General features: G+C 43.0%; 1 protein-coding gene across 1 annotated transcript in view; it reads left to right on the top strand.

Moving 5' to 3' along the window:
• The first annotated feature begins 1,654 nt into the window (after nucleotides 1-1,654).
• Nucleotides 1,655-17,192, top strand: part of LOC128343967 (uncharacterized) — a 51,337-nt gene continuing 35,799 nt past the window's right edge. Inside the window, exons 1-7 of the mRNA XM_053293406.1 lie at nucleotides 1,655-2,264; nucleotides 8,690-8,785; nucleotides 10,776-11,006; nucleotides 12,985-13,007; nucleotides 13,810-13,925; nucleotides 15,019-15,078; nucleotides 15,988-16,497. Coding sequence (XP_053149381.1) covers nucleotides 1,737-2,264; nucleotides 8,690-8,785; nucleotides 10,776-11,006; nucleotides 12,985-13,007; nucleotides 13,810-13,925; nucleotides 15,019-15,078; nucleotides 15,988-16,497 — 1,564 coding nt within the window. The 5' untranslated portion in view covers nucleotides 1,655-1,736. The remainder of the gene's footprint in view (nucleotides 2,265-8,689; nucleotides 8,786-10,775; nucleotides 11,007-12,984; nucleotides 13,008-13,809; nucleotides 13,926-15,018; nucleotides 15,079-15,987; nucleotides 16,498-17,192) is intronic.

The raw sequence follows: 17,192 nt of genomic DNA, 5'->3' as shown, positions 1-17,192 counted from the left end.
AAAAGGAACAGGTTTGCAGTCTGAGAGTACTTCTAGATTCACACCTCTCCCTGGTTTCTCAGGGGTGCTTTCTATCAGGTCCGGCTGATACGCCAGCTGCGTCCGTTTCTTGAGATCAATGACCTTAAAACAGTGGTACATTTGTTGTTAACCTCCAGATTTGACTTCTGTAATGCACTCTATGTGGGGCTGCCTTTGTACGTAGTCCGGAAACTTCAGTTGGTTCAGAATGCGGCAGCCAGGTTGTTCTCTGGGTCATCTCGGAGAGACCACATTACTCCTTTGCTGATGGAGTTACACTGGCTGCCAATAGGTTTCCAGACAAAATGTGAAGTGCTAGTTATAACTTACAAAGCCCTAAACGGCCCTGGGTATTTAAGAGAGCGTCTTCTTCGCTAGGAACCCCACCACCCACTGAGGTCATCTGAGGAGGTCCATCTCCAGTTACCGCCAACTAGTTTGGTGGTCACACAGAGATGGGCCTTCTTGGCTGCTGCCTGAGATTGTGGAATGTGCTCCCTGCTGAGTTACGATCCTCCCCATCCTTGGCAATTTTCAAAAAACACCTGAAAACCCATTTTTTTACCCAAGCCGTCTCAGGTTTTAAATTTTAAAGTATTGTTAATTCTATGGTTTTTAAATTGCTATATTGTTTTAACTTTTATATGTGTTATATGTTTAACTGTTTTAACTTTTATATGTGTTTTAATTGTTGTTAGCTGCCCAGAGATGTAAGTCTGGGCAGGATATAAATTAAATAAATAAATAAATAAAAATGAATGCAGATACATCATTCACACATAAACTTGTACCATATTTACCCCAAACTGAAGCTGACTCTGAATTTAAGACGACTCCCTTAAATAATACAAGTTCTATTGTATTTACCTGAAAGGAAGAAGACTCTGAATTTAAGACCACCCCCTGCTTTCTAACATTAAAGGAAAAAAATCTAGTCTTGGAGTAAGGTAAATACTGTATGTGTATTAGGCATCTGAAGGCAACAACCTGTGTTTCTGTCACAGTTTTATTTATTCCGATCAACATTTAGCATGTGGTCTTTTCTGTTGTTTTAACTGCTTCTGTTCGGTCTGCTGTGTTACCATTTCGTTGATGTTTTTAAAATGACGGTTAGCTTAATCCTTGCATTTGTATACTGCTTTGAGTACATTTTATGTAGAAACGCAGGGTAGAAGGGAGGAATTTATTATACAGTTTTTCTTTTCAGTTCGTTTTACTGCTTTGTGTCCACTTTTATTTATTCTTTATTTATTTACTGCATTTCTATGCCGCCTAGTATAGAAATCTCTAGGCGGTGTACAGATTAAAACATAATATAAAATAAAACCATTTAAAATTCATAAAAACAGATTATAAAAATTACAATAGATGAAAACACACATTAAAATTTTAAAATTGCAATTCCATCTTCTTTCTGATGCTTCCTTCTCCATCTGCTTCCCTTTCATCTTTCTTTCTAGCTTCTGCTCCTCAACTGTCGCCCCCCACAACCCATCCCGTCTCCAACAGACACCAGCACCCGACTTCTCTCTCCTGTTTTCCTCCCCCGAGGCTCAGGCTTCTCTTTGCTTGCGCGCGTTCTATGACCTCACGGTGCGTCGCCACTTATCTGCACTCTGGACATTCTGATCTGGCAACTCTTCTAATTGAGGGAGCAACCCCCGTGAAAGAGTTACGGCTCCTCCAGGCTCCTCGCGGGAAATCAACCAATCAGAATGAGTTTAGCCACGGAAACCGCATCCATTGCTCCTATCCACTTGCAGGCTGACACCCCAAACTTGGTTTCTGCCTTGCACAGTGGCTGCAGGCAGCGGCGGGCAGCCATGGACACGGCCGACAATCCTCTGCAAGGCCTCCAAACGGCAGCAGTTTGCTCCATCTGCCTAGAATACTTCACAGACCCTGTCTCCATAGACTGTGGGCACAATTTCTGCCGGGTTTGCATCACTCAATGCTGCGAAAAGTCCCGGAGACGTTTCTGTTGCCCTCACTGCCGAAGAGGGGCTTGCAAAAGAGATTTCAGACCTAATAGGGAACTAGCAAATATGGTTGAAATAGCCAAACGGTTCAAGCTACAGGCAGCAAAAGCTGCGGGAGAGCAGGGAGGGTGTGAGAGACACCAGGAGCCTCTGAAGCTTTTCTGTGAAGATGACCAAGCCCTCATCTGTGTGGTATGTGACCGATCCAAGGAACACAGAACTCACACGGTGCTTCCTCTAGAGGAGGCTGTCCAGGACTACAAGGTAAGGACTAGTTTGTCAGTGGCTCAGGCTGCCTTTGCACTAGCAGCTAAGCTCTCTGGGATGGTTTGGTGTCAAACTGAATTCAGTTGCTTTTGAAAGATTCAGTAGTAGTTGCTGCTGGAGAACCAACATTATACCTCAAAGTTTTCAAAGAGCTGAAAACTTTCATTGCTGGTAAATAGGTTTTGGGCAAGGAGTGAAAACCAGAATGGGTTTTGGGCAAGGAGAGAAAACCAGATTGGCTGGAATGGCCCTTTTATAAATAAAATGGTTGCAAAAACAATGAGATGCATCCAAGCCACCTGAGAACAATGTTTAACATTACAATATTCTTCTTTTTGAACACACTTCTGAGGCATCCAAACTAAGTTCATGTATCACACAGAAAAGAACTATGCAGTAAGTGATAAAAGAGCAAACTGATGATAACGAATTGTTTAATCCAGGCCTACAAATAAGTATATAAAAGTGTGTATCAAAGTATAACTCAAAAGTTTGGTTCATATCCCTAATGGAATATAAAGCTAGCAGGTTATTCAGAGTTGAGAAGCCTCTCGGTAACAGAGGCCAAAGTCAAGAGCGGGAGGCCCCCTTTCAAGAATGTGGGTTGAGAAGCCCACCAGAGATAACAGGTACCAGGAGTGGTCAAACACAGGCCATTAGCTAAATTCCTCAGTCAGCAGAAAGAGGGTTTTGCTGGTACGAAGAGATGCCATAGTTGTCATAAAAGCCAGGTAGTAACTCATCTTCTCAGGCTGTAGATGACACCTCTGAAATATGTAAGTTTAATAACTAATAACGTGTATTAATCGCTTTGTTGATATGCTTGTATGTTTGAGACCTATAAAAATGAGCCAACTGCATGGCTCGGGCGCGCAGTATCAGCCAGATGTTCTCTGATGATACTCGTGCCTTTTATGACATGAAATAAAAACTTTTTTGAGCAACGCACCCTTGTTGTTTGACTCCATTCAGTTGGACAGCAAGTATATCGGCGAGAATTGAGCCTAATCCTCTTTGGTTCTGGCAAGACACCCGATTCCCTATCCACAATAGGAGGATGAAAGCCAGTGGCTGAATCAAACAGGAAGGCTAGATTCTAGAGGTTTTTCCCACAACACTGATGTTGGAAAAGCTTTCCGAAAGCAAGATAAGTTCTGCTTATCCAGTCCCAATGTTTCATTTGGTCACTTGATCAACCTATAAAGGAGGCCATTGTCACTTGCCCAATGCTGCACAGTTAATTTCTGGCAGAAGTAGGTAGTTTCATGTATTATTTATTTATCATTTTTATACCAACTGATATGTGCATCTCTAGGCAGTGTACAAAATTTAAAACATAACAAATATAAAACAGAGTAAAAATATTTAAAATTTCACAAAACAAAAACAATCTCATAAGATAAAACCAAATTAAACAGTTTAAAACCTGAGAGAACAGGTGTGTCTTGAGGGTCTTCCTAAAAGCAATCAGAGATGGAGATGCTCTTATGTTGACAGAGAGCATATTCCAAAGCCCTGGGGCAGCCACAGAGAAGGCCTGGTCCTGAATTGCCATCAAATGAACCGATGACAACCGTAACCGGGCCTCTCCATATGTTCTTAATAGGTGACAGGGTTCATGACAAAGAAGGCACTCTCTTAAGTACCCTGGACCCAAGCCGCGGTACTTGGCATCATACATGCCAACTGTTCCCATTTACCCCAAACAGTAATTTTATTTATTTATTCATTGGTGTGTGTGTGCATAGAGAGAAAGGGAGGGAGAATTTTTAAAGTTGCAAACAGAACTCCATAAAAGTATTTTCTAAATCTCAGAAGGATGCTGTTAATCAAAAGGAATTTTATAAATGTATTGTTGATTAACAAACTCTTTGTCAATCAGCAATAAATTCTCTCTCTCTCTCTCTCTTTCTCTCTCTCTCTCTCTCTCTCTCTCTCTCTCTCTCTCACACACACACACACACACACACACACACACCCTTTCATAAAAACATATCCCAAGGCAGTGTACAATTTTTTTTAAAGTCATAGAACAATCATTATAGCAATAAAACACAAATAATAAAAACATAAATGCAGTCAAACAGAAACAGCAGCAGAGCTAACAGCTCAACTTTCTAGGAGTTGAAAGCTTGGACAAAAAACAAAACAACAAAACAACTGAAGGCAGTAAGAGAGGGCAATGAATGAATGTCAGAAAAACATTCCAGAATCTGGATACAATGACCAAAAAGGTCCTCTTCCATTTATGTGTGAACCAAGCAAGCCTCTTTAAGCGTTGGCACGTGACCCAGGGCCCCCAATGACCTTGTCAGGTGAGCAAAAAGATTATAGTAACTCTGCCTTTTGTGTTGTTTAGGAAGATCTTGGAGATGCTTTAAAAAATATTGTTAGTGTTATTTTTTTAATCCATTTGTTTATATACTGGCCATCCCAAAATAGCTCAAGGTGGTTCACATAAAATTAAAAACAATTAAAATGTTAATATAAAAATCATTTTAAAACCAATTAAATATTATTAAAAGCCCGGGTGAAAAGATGGGTCTTTAGGGCTCTTTTGAAGGCCTTCAAATATGGTAAGGCTTTTATACTCATGGGGAACATGTGCCACTGCCTAAGGCCAACTGAGGAAGCCTGATCCCAGCGTGCCACCAGATGAATTGGTAGCACCCTAGAAGACGGACCTCTCCTGGGAGTTTCTTGCACATGACTTCATGCGGGGTAAATGTTGAGCGAAGCCACTTCCAAGTACACTCGCGGCATTGAGGGAAGCAGCCCCTTCCCTCTGCTCTCTGTTTTTGTCTTTACAAGTTCATATGGCATGCCTCTGTGTTTTCCTTCCAGCCACTGGGGAGGGGAGAGTAATAAAAAGCTACATCTGCATTTCAAAGGCAGTATCCCTCTTATCATAATAATGATTCTGCCAGTGCCTCTCCCTATTTGCACCAACGTTTTCAGAAAAAGTAGCTTAAAACCAGCATTTTAAAAACCCGGAAATAACGCGAGATAAGCTAGAATTTGCAAGACAACGCCCAATTTGTGTGTGGAGTGGGTCCAAGGATCTTGAAGGGACTTTGGGGTAAGTTTGGCTGGTGTGTGAACACATACACTCTCTTCTGAAGGAGATTCAGGGTAGAAGCCCTGTCTGTAAAGCCTCCTGATGATCTTAATGAGCAGTGGGGATCTTGCAGGGAAAGGCAAGTGGATGCGGCATGCATCTTGAGAGTCACCTGCCTTAATAGATACCAAATACTAGGGCATTGCACAGGCCAAAGAGTCACTGAAATAAAAAAGTTACAAGTGATTACCAAAGGACCCATCCCTGATGATCCACTATCACATGAACACTGTTTCAGCAGGCTTTTAGCCTGGGTGAAATTATTTTATTTATTTATTTATTTATTTAAACATTTTTATACCGCCCCAAACTTACATCTCTGGGCGGTTTACAACAGAATAAAAACAAACTAAAACATTCGTTAAGACAGAAGGGGGGGGGGGACACACATTACAACAATTTTAAAAATTTCAAAACAATACTTTAAAACAGCATTAAAACCATTAATTTTAATTAAACCATTAAAAACCATAATGAATGCTATCTGAATTCAGGGAGAAATAACATGTTTACTTTGCAGATTACTGCAGTGCGTTGTATGTGCGGCCTTTGAAAATAGTCCATAAACTGTAGTTGGTCCAAAATAGGGCCACAAGATTATTAACTGGGACTGGGCATTTTGATCATACCACACCTGTCAGCCGCACTGGCTCCCAGCCCATTTCTGGGCCAAATTCAAAGTGCTGGTTTTAAACTTTAAAACCCTAAATGGCATGGGACCAGGCTCCCTGAGAGAGTGTCTTGCCCCTTAGGTCCCGACTTGGACCTTAAGATCTTCTTCTGAGGCCCTGCTCCAAGTGTCCCTGCCAAATAAGGTTAGGCGGGTGGCTACTAGAGAAAAGGCCTTTTTGGTGGTGGCACTCTGTCTGTGGAATAGCCTCCCCAGTGAGGCTCACCTGGCATCATCACTTTGTTCTTTTAGATTTCTTTTGAAAAGTTTCTAAATGTTTTGTATCATATTTTCTATTTTATGTTGTAATTTGTTTTGTGTTATGTGTTTTAATTTGATGTTTTTACTGTTGTGTTGCAAGCTCCTCAGAGAAGAATTTGTTATGGGGCAGCTAACAAATAAGTTGTTAAACTACTGTAATAATAACAGACACTAGTTTTAATTTGTTTCAGTGGGTGCTTTGTGCTTCTTTGTCGGTGCTATTTTTAATAGGATTTCCAAAACCAACAAGTTACTTGTGCTATTAATTTCTATGGGATTTCCACTGAGTAATTTAGTCAGGATTTCAGCCAATGTATTGGAATAGCAACCCACCCTACAACTGGATGCACAAAGAAAGGCAGTGGTGGTCTCAGACATTTTGCTACCTGAGGCGAAGGACAATATGATGCCCTTCCCTATCTGTGGGCGGGTGCTCAGCATTCTCAGGTCATTCTGTGGAGGCAGCAACAGCACATGAGTGCTCTCAGAGTATGCCACCAGGCAGTGATGGCTGGGACATTTCTACCCATTATTATTAGAAAGGGGATTGAAAATAAAACGGCTAACATTATAATGCCCTTATACAAATCTATGGTGCGACCACACTTGGAGTACTGCGTACAATTCTGGTCACCACATCTTAAAAAGGACATTGTTGAACTGGAGAAGGTACAGAAGAGGGCAACCAAGATGATCAGGGGCCTAGAGCACCTTTCTTATGAGGCAAGACTACAACACCTGGGGCTTTTTAGTTTAGAAAAAAGACGACTGCGGGGAGACATGATAGAGGTCTATAAAATCATGCATGGCATGGAGAAAGTGGAGAGAAAGAGATTCTTTTCCCTCTCACACAACACTAGAACCAGGGGTCACTCCATGAAATTGATTGCCAGGAGGTCTAGGACCAACAAACGGAAGTACTTTTTCACACAACGCGTGATCCACTTGTGGAACTCTCTGCCACAGGATGTGGTGACAGCCAACAACCTGGATAGCTTTAAGAGGGGTTTGGATGACTTCATGGAGGAGAGGTCTATCAATGGCTACTAGTCGGAGGGCTGTGGGCCACCTCCAGCCCCGGGGCGGGGTGCCTCTGAGTACCAGTTGCGGGGGAGTAATGGCAGGAGAGAGGGCACGCCCTCAACTCCTGTCTGAGGCTTCCAGCGGCATCTGGTGGGCCACTGTGCGAAACAGGATGCTGGACTAGATGGGCCTTGGGCCTGATCCAGCAGGGCTGTTCTTATGTTCTTATGTACCCAGTGTTGATGAGGGAGAAGAGAGAAAGAAGAGGCATGCAAGGAACAGCAAGGCCCCCCCCCCCAACAGCACGCAAGGAACAGCATGCCCCAGAGGAAGGGCAGTGGTAGCAGGAGGCCAGTGGGGTGGTGCCCATGGTGGTGTGGGGCTGACACTTGTCGTTCCCTGCACCCCTCCTTGCACCTATGCCTGAGACGACTGCCTCACCTTCCGTTAGGCCCGTGTTGGGCCAGGCATTTGGTTAAGGCCATACTAGGCTTGCTGTTTAGTTGTGAATTTAGAAAGCAAACTTGGCTTCCATATCCTGCTTGCTAATGCCAAATTACAGCAGTTAGCGTGACAGGCTGCAAGTAGAGATAAGGGTTAAAAATGCACAGTCAAGGAGTACAGGCGAAGTGTGGCCGAGGGCGTTTGCCAGAAGCACAAAGCAACTATGAACTGGCACTGCCAGAACAAGGAGAGAGAAGCTTGTGCTGGAGCCAAGGGGCACTGCAGGAGACAGAAGGACCCATGACCCAGATGGCCAAAGCAACGCCCAGATACTGAGGGAGAGGACTCCAGCATGCCCAGATGGCAAGGGGACACGCCTGAGCCAGGAAACATTTCAAGAGATGGGGGTCAAAGGCCCACCCCAAAATAAGCAGGATGAATTGGCGGACACCAGATGCCAGTAGACAGGGAGCTATTTTATGTATTTATTAATGTCTATATAAATGACTTGATTAGCAAGCCAGAGGCTGCCAGTTCGAATCCCTGCTGGTATGCTTCCCAAACTATGGGAAACACCTATATTGGGCAGCAGTGATATAGAAAGATGCTGAAAGGCATCATCTCATACCATGTGGGAGATGGCAATGGTAAACCCCTCCTGTATTCTACCAAAGAAAACCACAGGGCTCTGTGGTTGCCAGGAGTAGACACTGACTTGGCAGCACACTTTACCTTTAAACTGCGTTGGGAACCTTTTGTTGAAAAGCGGGATATAAATATGCGTCATATTCATCGGCGTGACCCTGCCTGCAGAGACTCAGTCCAGTTCCGCATAGGAAGGCTGCCCCAATGAAAAGAAACGGAATATTATTCTGTCTAAACAAAGTCATTCCTTTTTTCCTCCAGGAACAAATCCAGAGCCAATCACAGAGTCTTAAGCAAGAGAGAGAAAAGCTCCAGGAGCTTCAACAGGCTAGTGAAAAAACAGCAGAGGAGTGTCTGGTAGGTACTTCTTTCAGTTATCCAACACAGACCTTGGGAAGGAGGAACTTTGGGAGTCAGTGGGTGACCTCTACCAGAGTAGGAGATGTGTAATAATCTGCCTGCGTTTCCCCAAACTTTTCAGATTGAGTTCTGGCCCTGTGTGATCACTTGCTCATGGCATGTCAGACTCTTGTGTTTATTAGCCCTATGCAGACATTATGACTGGGCTGAGAGACACTTGTTAGACAAAGGACAGGGCATTTTCTTTTTCTATGGCCAAGTTGACCAATGTGCTTGCCATTGGTTTTGGGAGAGTCAGGCTTTTTGGGCCTGAGATGACAGGTATGTTATGTAGTGATGTGCATGGACCGGTCCGGAGGCCATTCTACAGGCCTCAGGACCGGTCTGGACATGGGCAGTTCAGGGTTCGGGCGGACTGGGGTGGGGGTTCCTTTAAGGGTGGGGGGAGGGTGTACGTAGCCCTCCTGCCGCTTTTCCCCCTCCGGCACACCTTTTTTAGTTAGCAATTGGGGCGGCAGGATACCTCCCTGCCGCCCCTTCCCCCGCTCCCTTCCCCCGCTCGGCTTCCCCTGCTCGGCGCGTGGCCACACACACACACATACATATCGTGGAGATGTGACGCACGATGTGCGCACGCACAAAAGGCTACCTGAAGCCTTTTGCAGCCGAGCGGGGGAAGGGGCGGCAGGGAGGTATCCTGTCGCCCCAACTGCTAACTAAAAAAGGTGCACCGGAGGGGGGAAAGCGGCAGGAGGGGTAAGTACACCCTCCCCCCGCCTTTAAAGGAACCCTCACTCCAGTGCCGGACCGCAGCTCCGCGGTTCCATGCACATCACTAATGCTATGCCCACGCATGTTTCCAAGCTGTCATGAGGTGCCTTTTCAGATTGAAATGTCAAACGATGATGTTTTGAGTGACACAACAGGATGCTTCCCCAATTTAGTCTAGATTTTACTTCAGAGGCATTAGGACAGAACATGCTCAAACCACAATGTTTGTATGAGTTTCGATCAAAACACCTATGATGCAGTTTTGGTAGGTTTCATTTATGCGCATTCAAGAATTGACCAATGGGTCAATATGCCAAAAGGGGTGACAAATTGGGTTATAGGTCATCCGTGGTGTGGATTCTTCTGACCAATCATTGTTAGGAAGAAGGGGGAAGCAGGGTTGTGAGGGTGACTCCTTAATCGAGTATAAGAAAGAAGCTGTTGAATGATTTAGGAGGGAGGGAAAAGAAGAGGAAGGAGCGCAGGAGGTTTGGACAGAGAAGCAACCACAACGTGCAACTGCGAGAAACAGGAAAATGTATTATAAAAATAACAAACCATTAACATTCGGTTTTTTAACCATAAGAAAAAAAACTCTGTTAAATGATTGAGGTATACTGATTGAATTCAGAATTGTTTCTTGCTTCTGCCTACTGAATACTATCAGGATTTGGGTGAGAATAAATACTGTTAACTCTTCATTTCTTGTCTGTGTGTGCTTCACGAGTCTTGGAGGAACAAAACAAGCCAAACACAAGGCATAGAACCTAGTCTTCTGAAGACTTCTGAGCTCCATTCCCCACATGTGAAGGAAGAATTCCGAAGTATCTAATTTCTTACACACTTCCAGTAGTGGTCCTCTTATATTTAGCAGGGGGAGAGCAACTGTTCCTATTCAACCTCAGTGTAGCATTTCTCCACTGTTTACCTTGTGTTTCTTTTTAGATTTTAAGCTCTTTGGAGATAGGGAACCATCTTTTTATTTGCAATCTTTTTTAATGTACACCTCTTTGAACACTTATTTGTTGAAAGGTGGTATGTAAATTGTTGTTATTACTACATGGAAAAACATTTTTTAAAATCCATTGCCTTTAATATTAAGTAGTGTTATCCATTCTACCACTTCAGAACTTTACTGTGTTTCTCATGCACATGCAGGTTCATGGAATTGTGTTGTTAATACTTGCATCTTCCTGCTTTGGTCTTTTAATTGTAGGAAAAGCTAGATGTTGAAAGGAAGAAGATAGCCTCTGAATTTGAACTGCTGCATCAGTTTCTTGAGGAAGGAAAGCAGCTCCTTCAGAGCCAATTGAATGAGCTGGAGCAGGAGATTAAGAAAGGGCAGAAGGAAAATGACACTAAATTCACTGAAGAGATTTCTGTTCTGGGAGACCTGATCAGTGAGATGGAGGAACAGTGCAAACAGCCAGCAAGTGCATTCTTGCAGGTGAGAGCAATTTTTTTTTTTCAAAGAAATTTTGGCTAAGAACAAGTAATGGGTAAACTGAGTGGGCCTGGAAATCCTAGATTCAGCAGTGACAACAGAATTCATAGATTATAAAGACTAGGACTGAGCAACAAGGCCCCGTTTGTTGGAAGCATTCCCCAAGGTATATTTGAATAATTATTGTTAGAACACTTGTGTTCAAAGAATGAGAAAACATAAGATAACTTACACACTTTTGCTTTACTTGGTACTATTTAAGGTCCAAATATTAATAGTGGGTTTACTTTTGAAAGTTGTATTACAATATGGGAAATAACATTCTGAATAATATTGTCATACTGTCATTCATGTTGGTATAAACTGCAGTTAAAAAAATAATGCTTCTTTTCACTAAAACAAGCAATTTAAGTTTCTAGACCTCATGGATTGCAGCAATAAGTTTGAAAATGTGCTGGCCAAATAGTGAAGGATCAGCCAAATGGTGGCAAGTTTAAAATAAAAGCAGCACATGTTCAGTAGTCTTGAATTCTCAGAGGCTATCCTCCATGAATGATCTAATCCTTTCCTAAACAAGTCATATCTATTCTATAACTTCTCAGAGTAAACTCCTTAAGTAAATTATCTGTTGTGTGGGGAAAGTATTTTCTTGCCCTGTATTATAAGAGAAAAATGTATTGTTCTTTATTCTACCCGCAATTTTATATTCTCCTATTGTGCTCCATTGGGGACAAGCCTCTCTTGAGAGCTCTTAGGCTTTCAGTAACTGCAGTTTTAAAAGGTTAACTAAATGTAAAGCCTCCTGATTACCTTTACTGCTGGATGAATATTGCCTGAGAGTGTTCAAGTGGCTGTGCAACAGAGTACCTGAACCACTGCATCGTCTTAACGATAGTGCAATTAAACTCTCAATATTATTTATATGTATGTATACATACACACACACCACTTTTCAACCAGAAAAAAGTTCTCAAAGCAGTTTAAATAGCAAAAGGTGTAATAAAAAGCCTCACAGTCTTTAAACCCAGCCAGCCCCAAGATAGAGGAGACACCAGCAACAGTCCCTGGAAAGATGGATGGACTGAATTGGGACAGTGGCTATACCCCTACTAAATATAAGAGAGTCACATTCACCACTTTGAAAAGGTGCTTCTTGCTCAGTTAGAGGAGGGGTAATATTGCACCCAGTTTACAGTACTCAGCATGATGGGAATGCTGATCTCCGTTAACCTCTGCCTTCTGGTTTTAGTATAGCAGCGTGATAAAGAGGAACCCAGCAGCTGCAGAAATGCCCAGGCCTGCATGCTAGGCTCCCTCTGCCAGCACAGAGGGATACATGGTGTTGCACACTTATGTCTGAAGATGAAAGCATTAGCATGCCTCTGATGTGATATGGCCCTGGATGGGCTCTGTGAAGCCTTCTACAGGCAACTTGGTGGCTCAAGAGACCAGATAACTGACACATTTGCACATTCCCCATGAAAGCTGAGGTGAGCTTGTGTGGAGATGACTGGCTGGAAAAAAATCTGGTCCAGGCTTGACATATAGGCAAAGTTGTGTGTGTGTGTGTGTGTGTGTGTGTGTGTGTGGTTGTTTTTTTAATGAGGAGATCAGCATTTTTATCTGATAATTGCTGCAGATCAAAGGGCTGTCCACAGGACAGCCTTTGGGGTGAGCAATTCAAAAGTTAATAATCTAGCTTTATGTTACAAATAGGGCAGACTAAAGCCAGAAGGTGCTTTGTACTTGCCAGCCATAGGATATCAGCATAGCTTTGTGCATGCAAGCCACCAGTACCATGACTCTGCTCAACAGAATACTAATATGGTTGGATGAATCATTAATATGGTCACTCAGTGTTCTTAAGACTAGGCAAAGGAAGTAGAATCACCATGACGTAATATTAGCCCATAAAGATATGAGTGTACTTTCTGTGCTGATAATGGGAACTCAGTTTCCTCTTCTTTCTTGCCCCCTTCAGAATGTCAAGAATATCCTGAGCAGGTACGTGGTTCTTTCCTGCTCCTCTTTACAAATGGACTGAGGTGGATTCACACATGCCTGTGTGCTGCTTGATTACTGAACACATAACTCACAGCTGAATGTGTGAACTGGCTCCACTGAAAAGCTTTTAGATAACTGTTGAATTACACCTGCGGAAAGAGCCTGATAGGTTTTGGGACTTGGGAGGGAGAGAGTTGGAGACAGGCAGCAAGTGAGAGAGAAGGCATCTTGGAATGTTGGGGTTTGGATAGACAGAATAGGCGATAGATAAGTGGGAGCAAGTTAATAGAAGAAATGTAAAAGGAATACAATAAGAAAGAGGGCACCAGTGCAGAGAGCAAAAAAGTCAGCTAACATGGTCATAGTGATGAGGACAACAATTTAGAGGAGCTGACAACTTCTAGGCAGAGAAAATGAGATTTGATAGAAGAGGCAGGAAGGCCAAGCAAAAGCATTAATCATAGCCCATGTGCATATCCCACCTTTCCTCCAAGGAACTTAAGATGGCATGTATGATGGGATGACGCCTCTTTTCCTCATGCCACCTTATGAGATAGGTTAGAGTGAGAGAGAGTGACCTAGGCACTTGGTGAGTTTCATGGCTCAGCTGGGAATTTGAACCCCCCCATTCAGAGTCAAACATACTAAACAGTGTTGGATATGAGGAAGCATTTTGATTTGCCACAGCAATGGAAGTTTGTGGAACTTCCATCTCATATGCTGTGTATGCTCCCAGGCTGAAAATTCTCTAGCTTCAGAATGCATATAAGAATCATTTCAGTTTGAGTGTTCTCCTTGCTAGGTGTAAGAAGAGAAAGGTTCCTCTGCCTCTGGAGATTCCTCCAGACCTAAATAAGAAACTGAGTACATTTGCTAAGAACAACATTTCCCTAGCAAAACTCCTGAAGAAATTCAAAGGTAAAGGAAAATTAACCAAGTCCTGATGCTTCAGCATTTCTGTATATCTCTTCTGTAGCATCTTTTAAAACTCTCTGGCATGTCCTGGCCATTTCTTTCTTTGAACACTACAACCTCCTTATTTCCTGAGTATCCACCCAGGTGTATACCTCCCTTCTGCAGAATGCCTGTACTTTTTTTTTTAATCATGGGGAAAAAAGAATAGGAGGTGTGGGTGTGTGAAGGTACATGGAAAGGAGTTGGTAAGAAATATGAAGAGTGCCCCCTTGCTATCTCCTATAGTTGGATATCAAGATTAAACAGTAAAGATCTCTGGAAAGACTGTATATTTAAGGCTGCAATCTTTTACACACTTATATGGGTCTAAGTCTCATTGAATTCATGAGTTTGAATTCATGAGTAGACACACATGATGAACATTGCTTGTATAAGAGATGGGAAATGTCTGTAGGAGTAAGAAGTTTGATTAGTTTTGACTACATCAGCATAATTTTTGGAACGAGTGAAATTACATAAACTCTTAAAGTAGGTAAGAAGGGTCCAAACTGGTTTCCCCTCCTTGATGCCCAGATTATGTTTAGAGAGATGTGCACGTTTAGACAAATCTTTTGCCTAATATCCTGACTCCTAAAGCTGGTAGTAGTTTTGGCAAGAAATGATTATTACATTTTGATCCCACCCTTCCTCCAAGGAATTGATATACAGTATATCAGCTGTGAAAAGACAATCCATATTAAATATTCTCATCAAAAGTGATAAAGAAGAGAGGCCATGTCTTATTGGTAGAGCACATACTTTGCATGCAAGGAAGGAACATAGATTGGCAATTGGAGAAGCAAGCCCTACAGCAGTGAGTCTATAACTGGATCTTACTAATTTGCAAATGTATGAAGACTGTAGAATTTAGGTACCCTAGTATTGCAGGAGCTTTTAACGGAAAGGATTTTAGACCACCTAATAATGATTCTGGGCCTCCTCTCTCTCTCCCAGCCTTTCAGCTTCTTTCTCCAGTATTTGTTACCCAAATAGGATAATGTGAACCAAGCAGCATGGAATCAGGAACCTTATGTCCCACTCCTTTGCTTTTCTCTAGACTCCTTATTGTCAGAACTGCAAGAAAAGGAAGAGGGTGTGGATGAATCTCCAGCAACAGGTGTGCAGATAAGTCAGACAAACAAGTTGTATATCTGCTGGCTGAAGAAAGATGAGGTTTTCCAAGAATTTGTTTCCAAATTAAGGATTATAGTTGTATGTGTTTGCAGATCTGAATTAAGTGACCAAAGTAAGAACAAGAGGGCAGGAACTTTCCAAGGAAAACATACACATCCTTACAACTTCTGGTATTACAGAAAAGGACCCATAGGGCAAGGACTGTGATGTAGGCATTCAGAATAATGATATGGCACAACACTGTTGGAAATATTCTTCTTTGAACTGCAGGGGAAGGCTACAGGTGAAACTCGGAAAATTAGAATATCGTGCAAAAGTCCATTAATTCCAGTAATGCAAATTAAAAGGTGAAGCTGATATATGAGACAGACACATTACATGCAAAGCGAGATAAGTCAAGCCTTAATTTGTTATAATTGTGATGATCATGGCGTACAGCTCATGAAAACCCCAAATCCACAATCCCAGAAAATTAGAATATTACATGGAACCAAGAAGACAAGGATTGTAGAATAGAACTCTTCTGCACCCATGCTGTACTGTATACCCTTGAGAAGCAGATGCCAAGAATAACCGGAGGAAGGTCATAACTTTCATCCATGGCTTGTGAGCTTTCCTGGGGCACCTGGCCAGCCATTGTTAGAATGCTGGGCTAGATGGACTTTTAGTCTGATCAAGCCAAGCAATTCCTATATTTCTATAGTTTGTTCACTGCTTCTCAAGGAGTGCAAAAGAAGCAGAAGCAACTTGAATGGTTCAAACAGAGTCTTCTGTCTACACCAGTTCCTGGATATCAGTTGTCTAGGGGCGCAATCAGCGCCCACAGGGTGCCACCCTCTGGTAAACGATGCAAACAAGCCCTAACTCTCCAATCCTCTCCATCTCTTTGCAGCCAATGTGACACTGGACCTGGGCACTGCAGGCCCATACCTCATCCTGTCAGACAATGGAAAAAGTGTACAGCTGGGAGACACGCGTCAGAAACGTGCTAACTCTCGGGATCGATTTAATGTGTACCCTTGCGTGCTGGGCAACGAAGGGTTTACCTCAGGAAAGCACCACTGGGAGGTCCAGGTGGTGGAAAGGGGGTGCTGGGCTGTGGGTGTGGCCAAAGAATCTGTGAAGAGGAAGAGAAAACTCAACTTCCGGCCTGAGGAGGGGATCTGGGCTTTGGAGCACTTTGGAGGGGATCACTACCGCGCTCTGACATCCCCTCCCACCCCGCTACCCATAAGCAAGGCCTGCCAAAGGGTCCGGGTATGTCTGGACTATGAAGCGGGCCAGGTGGCATTTTTTGATGCAGAGAGGAATGAATGGATCTTCACCTTTCCATCAAACTCTTTTGCAGGGGAAAGAATCCATCCCTGGCTGTGGGTGGGGCTCAGATCCCAACTCAGACTATGTCCCTAAGGTTGCATGTACTTGTTTCCTGAAGAGGAATTGTAATTGATTATATGACAGTTTCAGAAAAATGTGAGTTTTACCCCTGTGGCATTCGTATATGGCACTGGACTTAAGCTACATTCCATTGTTCTTCAGCTTCCCCACACCCATACCCATACTATAAGCCAAGAAAAACACGCTGTGGTGGTCTCATACGTCTGCTCCCCAGTACATTGCAAATCTATACTTTTCCAGCTGTTAAAATACTTCAGTGAGAGTTTTCCAATTAGCGTATGAATACAAATATATGCAGCTTGTGTTCCTACTGTCTGAAAACTACACGTGAATCTGCCTACTGAGAATCCACAGGTGCCAAGCACTAAAGATCAGCTGAGAAGCTACACTAGCTGACATACAGAGCAAGGAAGCACCAGGGCAGCAAAAGGAGCAAACCAAAAACACTGGCAGACTAACTGCACGGATGCAAGGGCAAGCTCTCACTCAGTGACATGTTTTTCAGGTGGCCCCGAATGTTTTCTGGGGAAGGGGAGGTTGTCAAAAACCACCCATTCCATGGTGAACTGGTGCAGTTAGTCTGCTCCTCTCACTGCACTGGTGCTTCCATGATCTGTAGTCACGATTCTTAAGTTTCTACTGTGAGACCAGTACATGAGATTCTAACTGTACTCATATTTGCATCATGAAGCATATGAA

The sequence above is a fragment of the Hemicordylus capensis genome, chromosome 2, assembly GCF_027244095.1.
Source record: "Hemicordylus capensis ecotype Gifberg chromosome 2, rHemCap1.1.pri, whole genome shotgun sequence".
NCBI classification, from domain to species: Eukaryota; Metazoa; Chordata; class Lepidosauria; order Squamata; family Cordylidae; genus Hemicordylus; species Hemicordylus capensis.
Note: the sequence above shows the minus strand (reverse complement) of the source record. Positions and strands in the feature narration are given on the sequence as shown.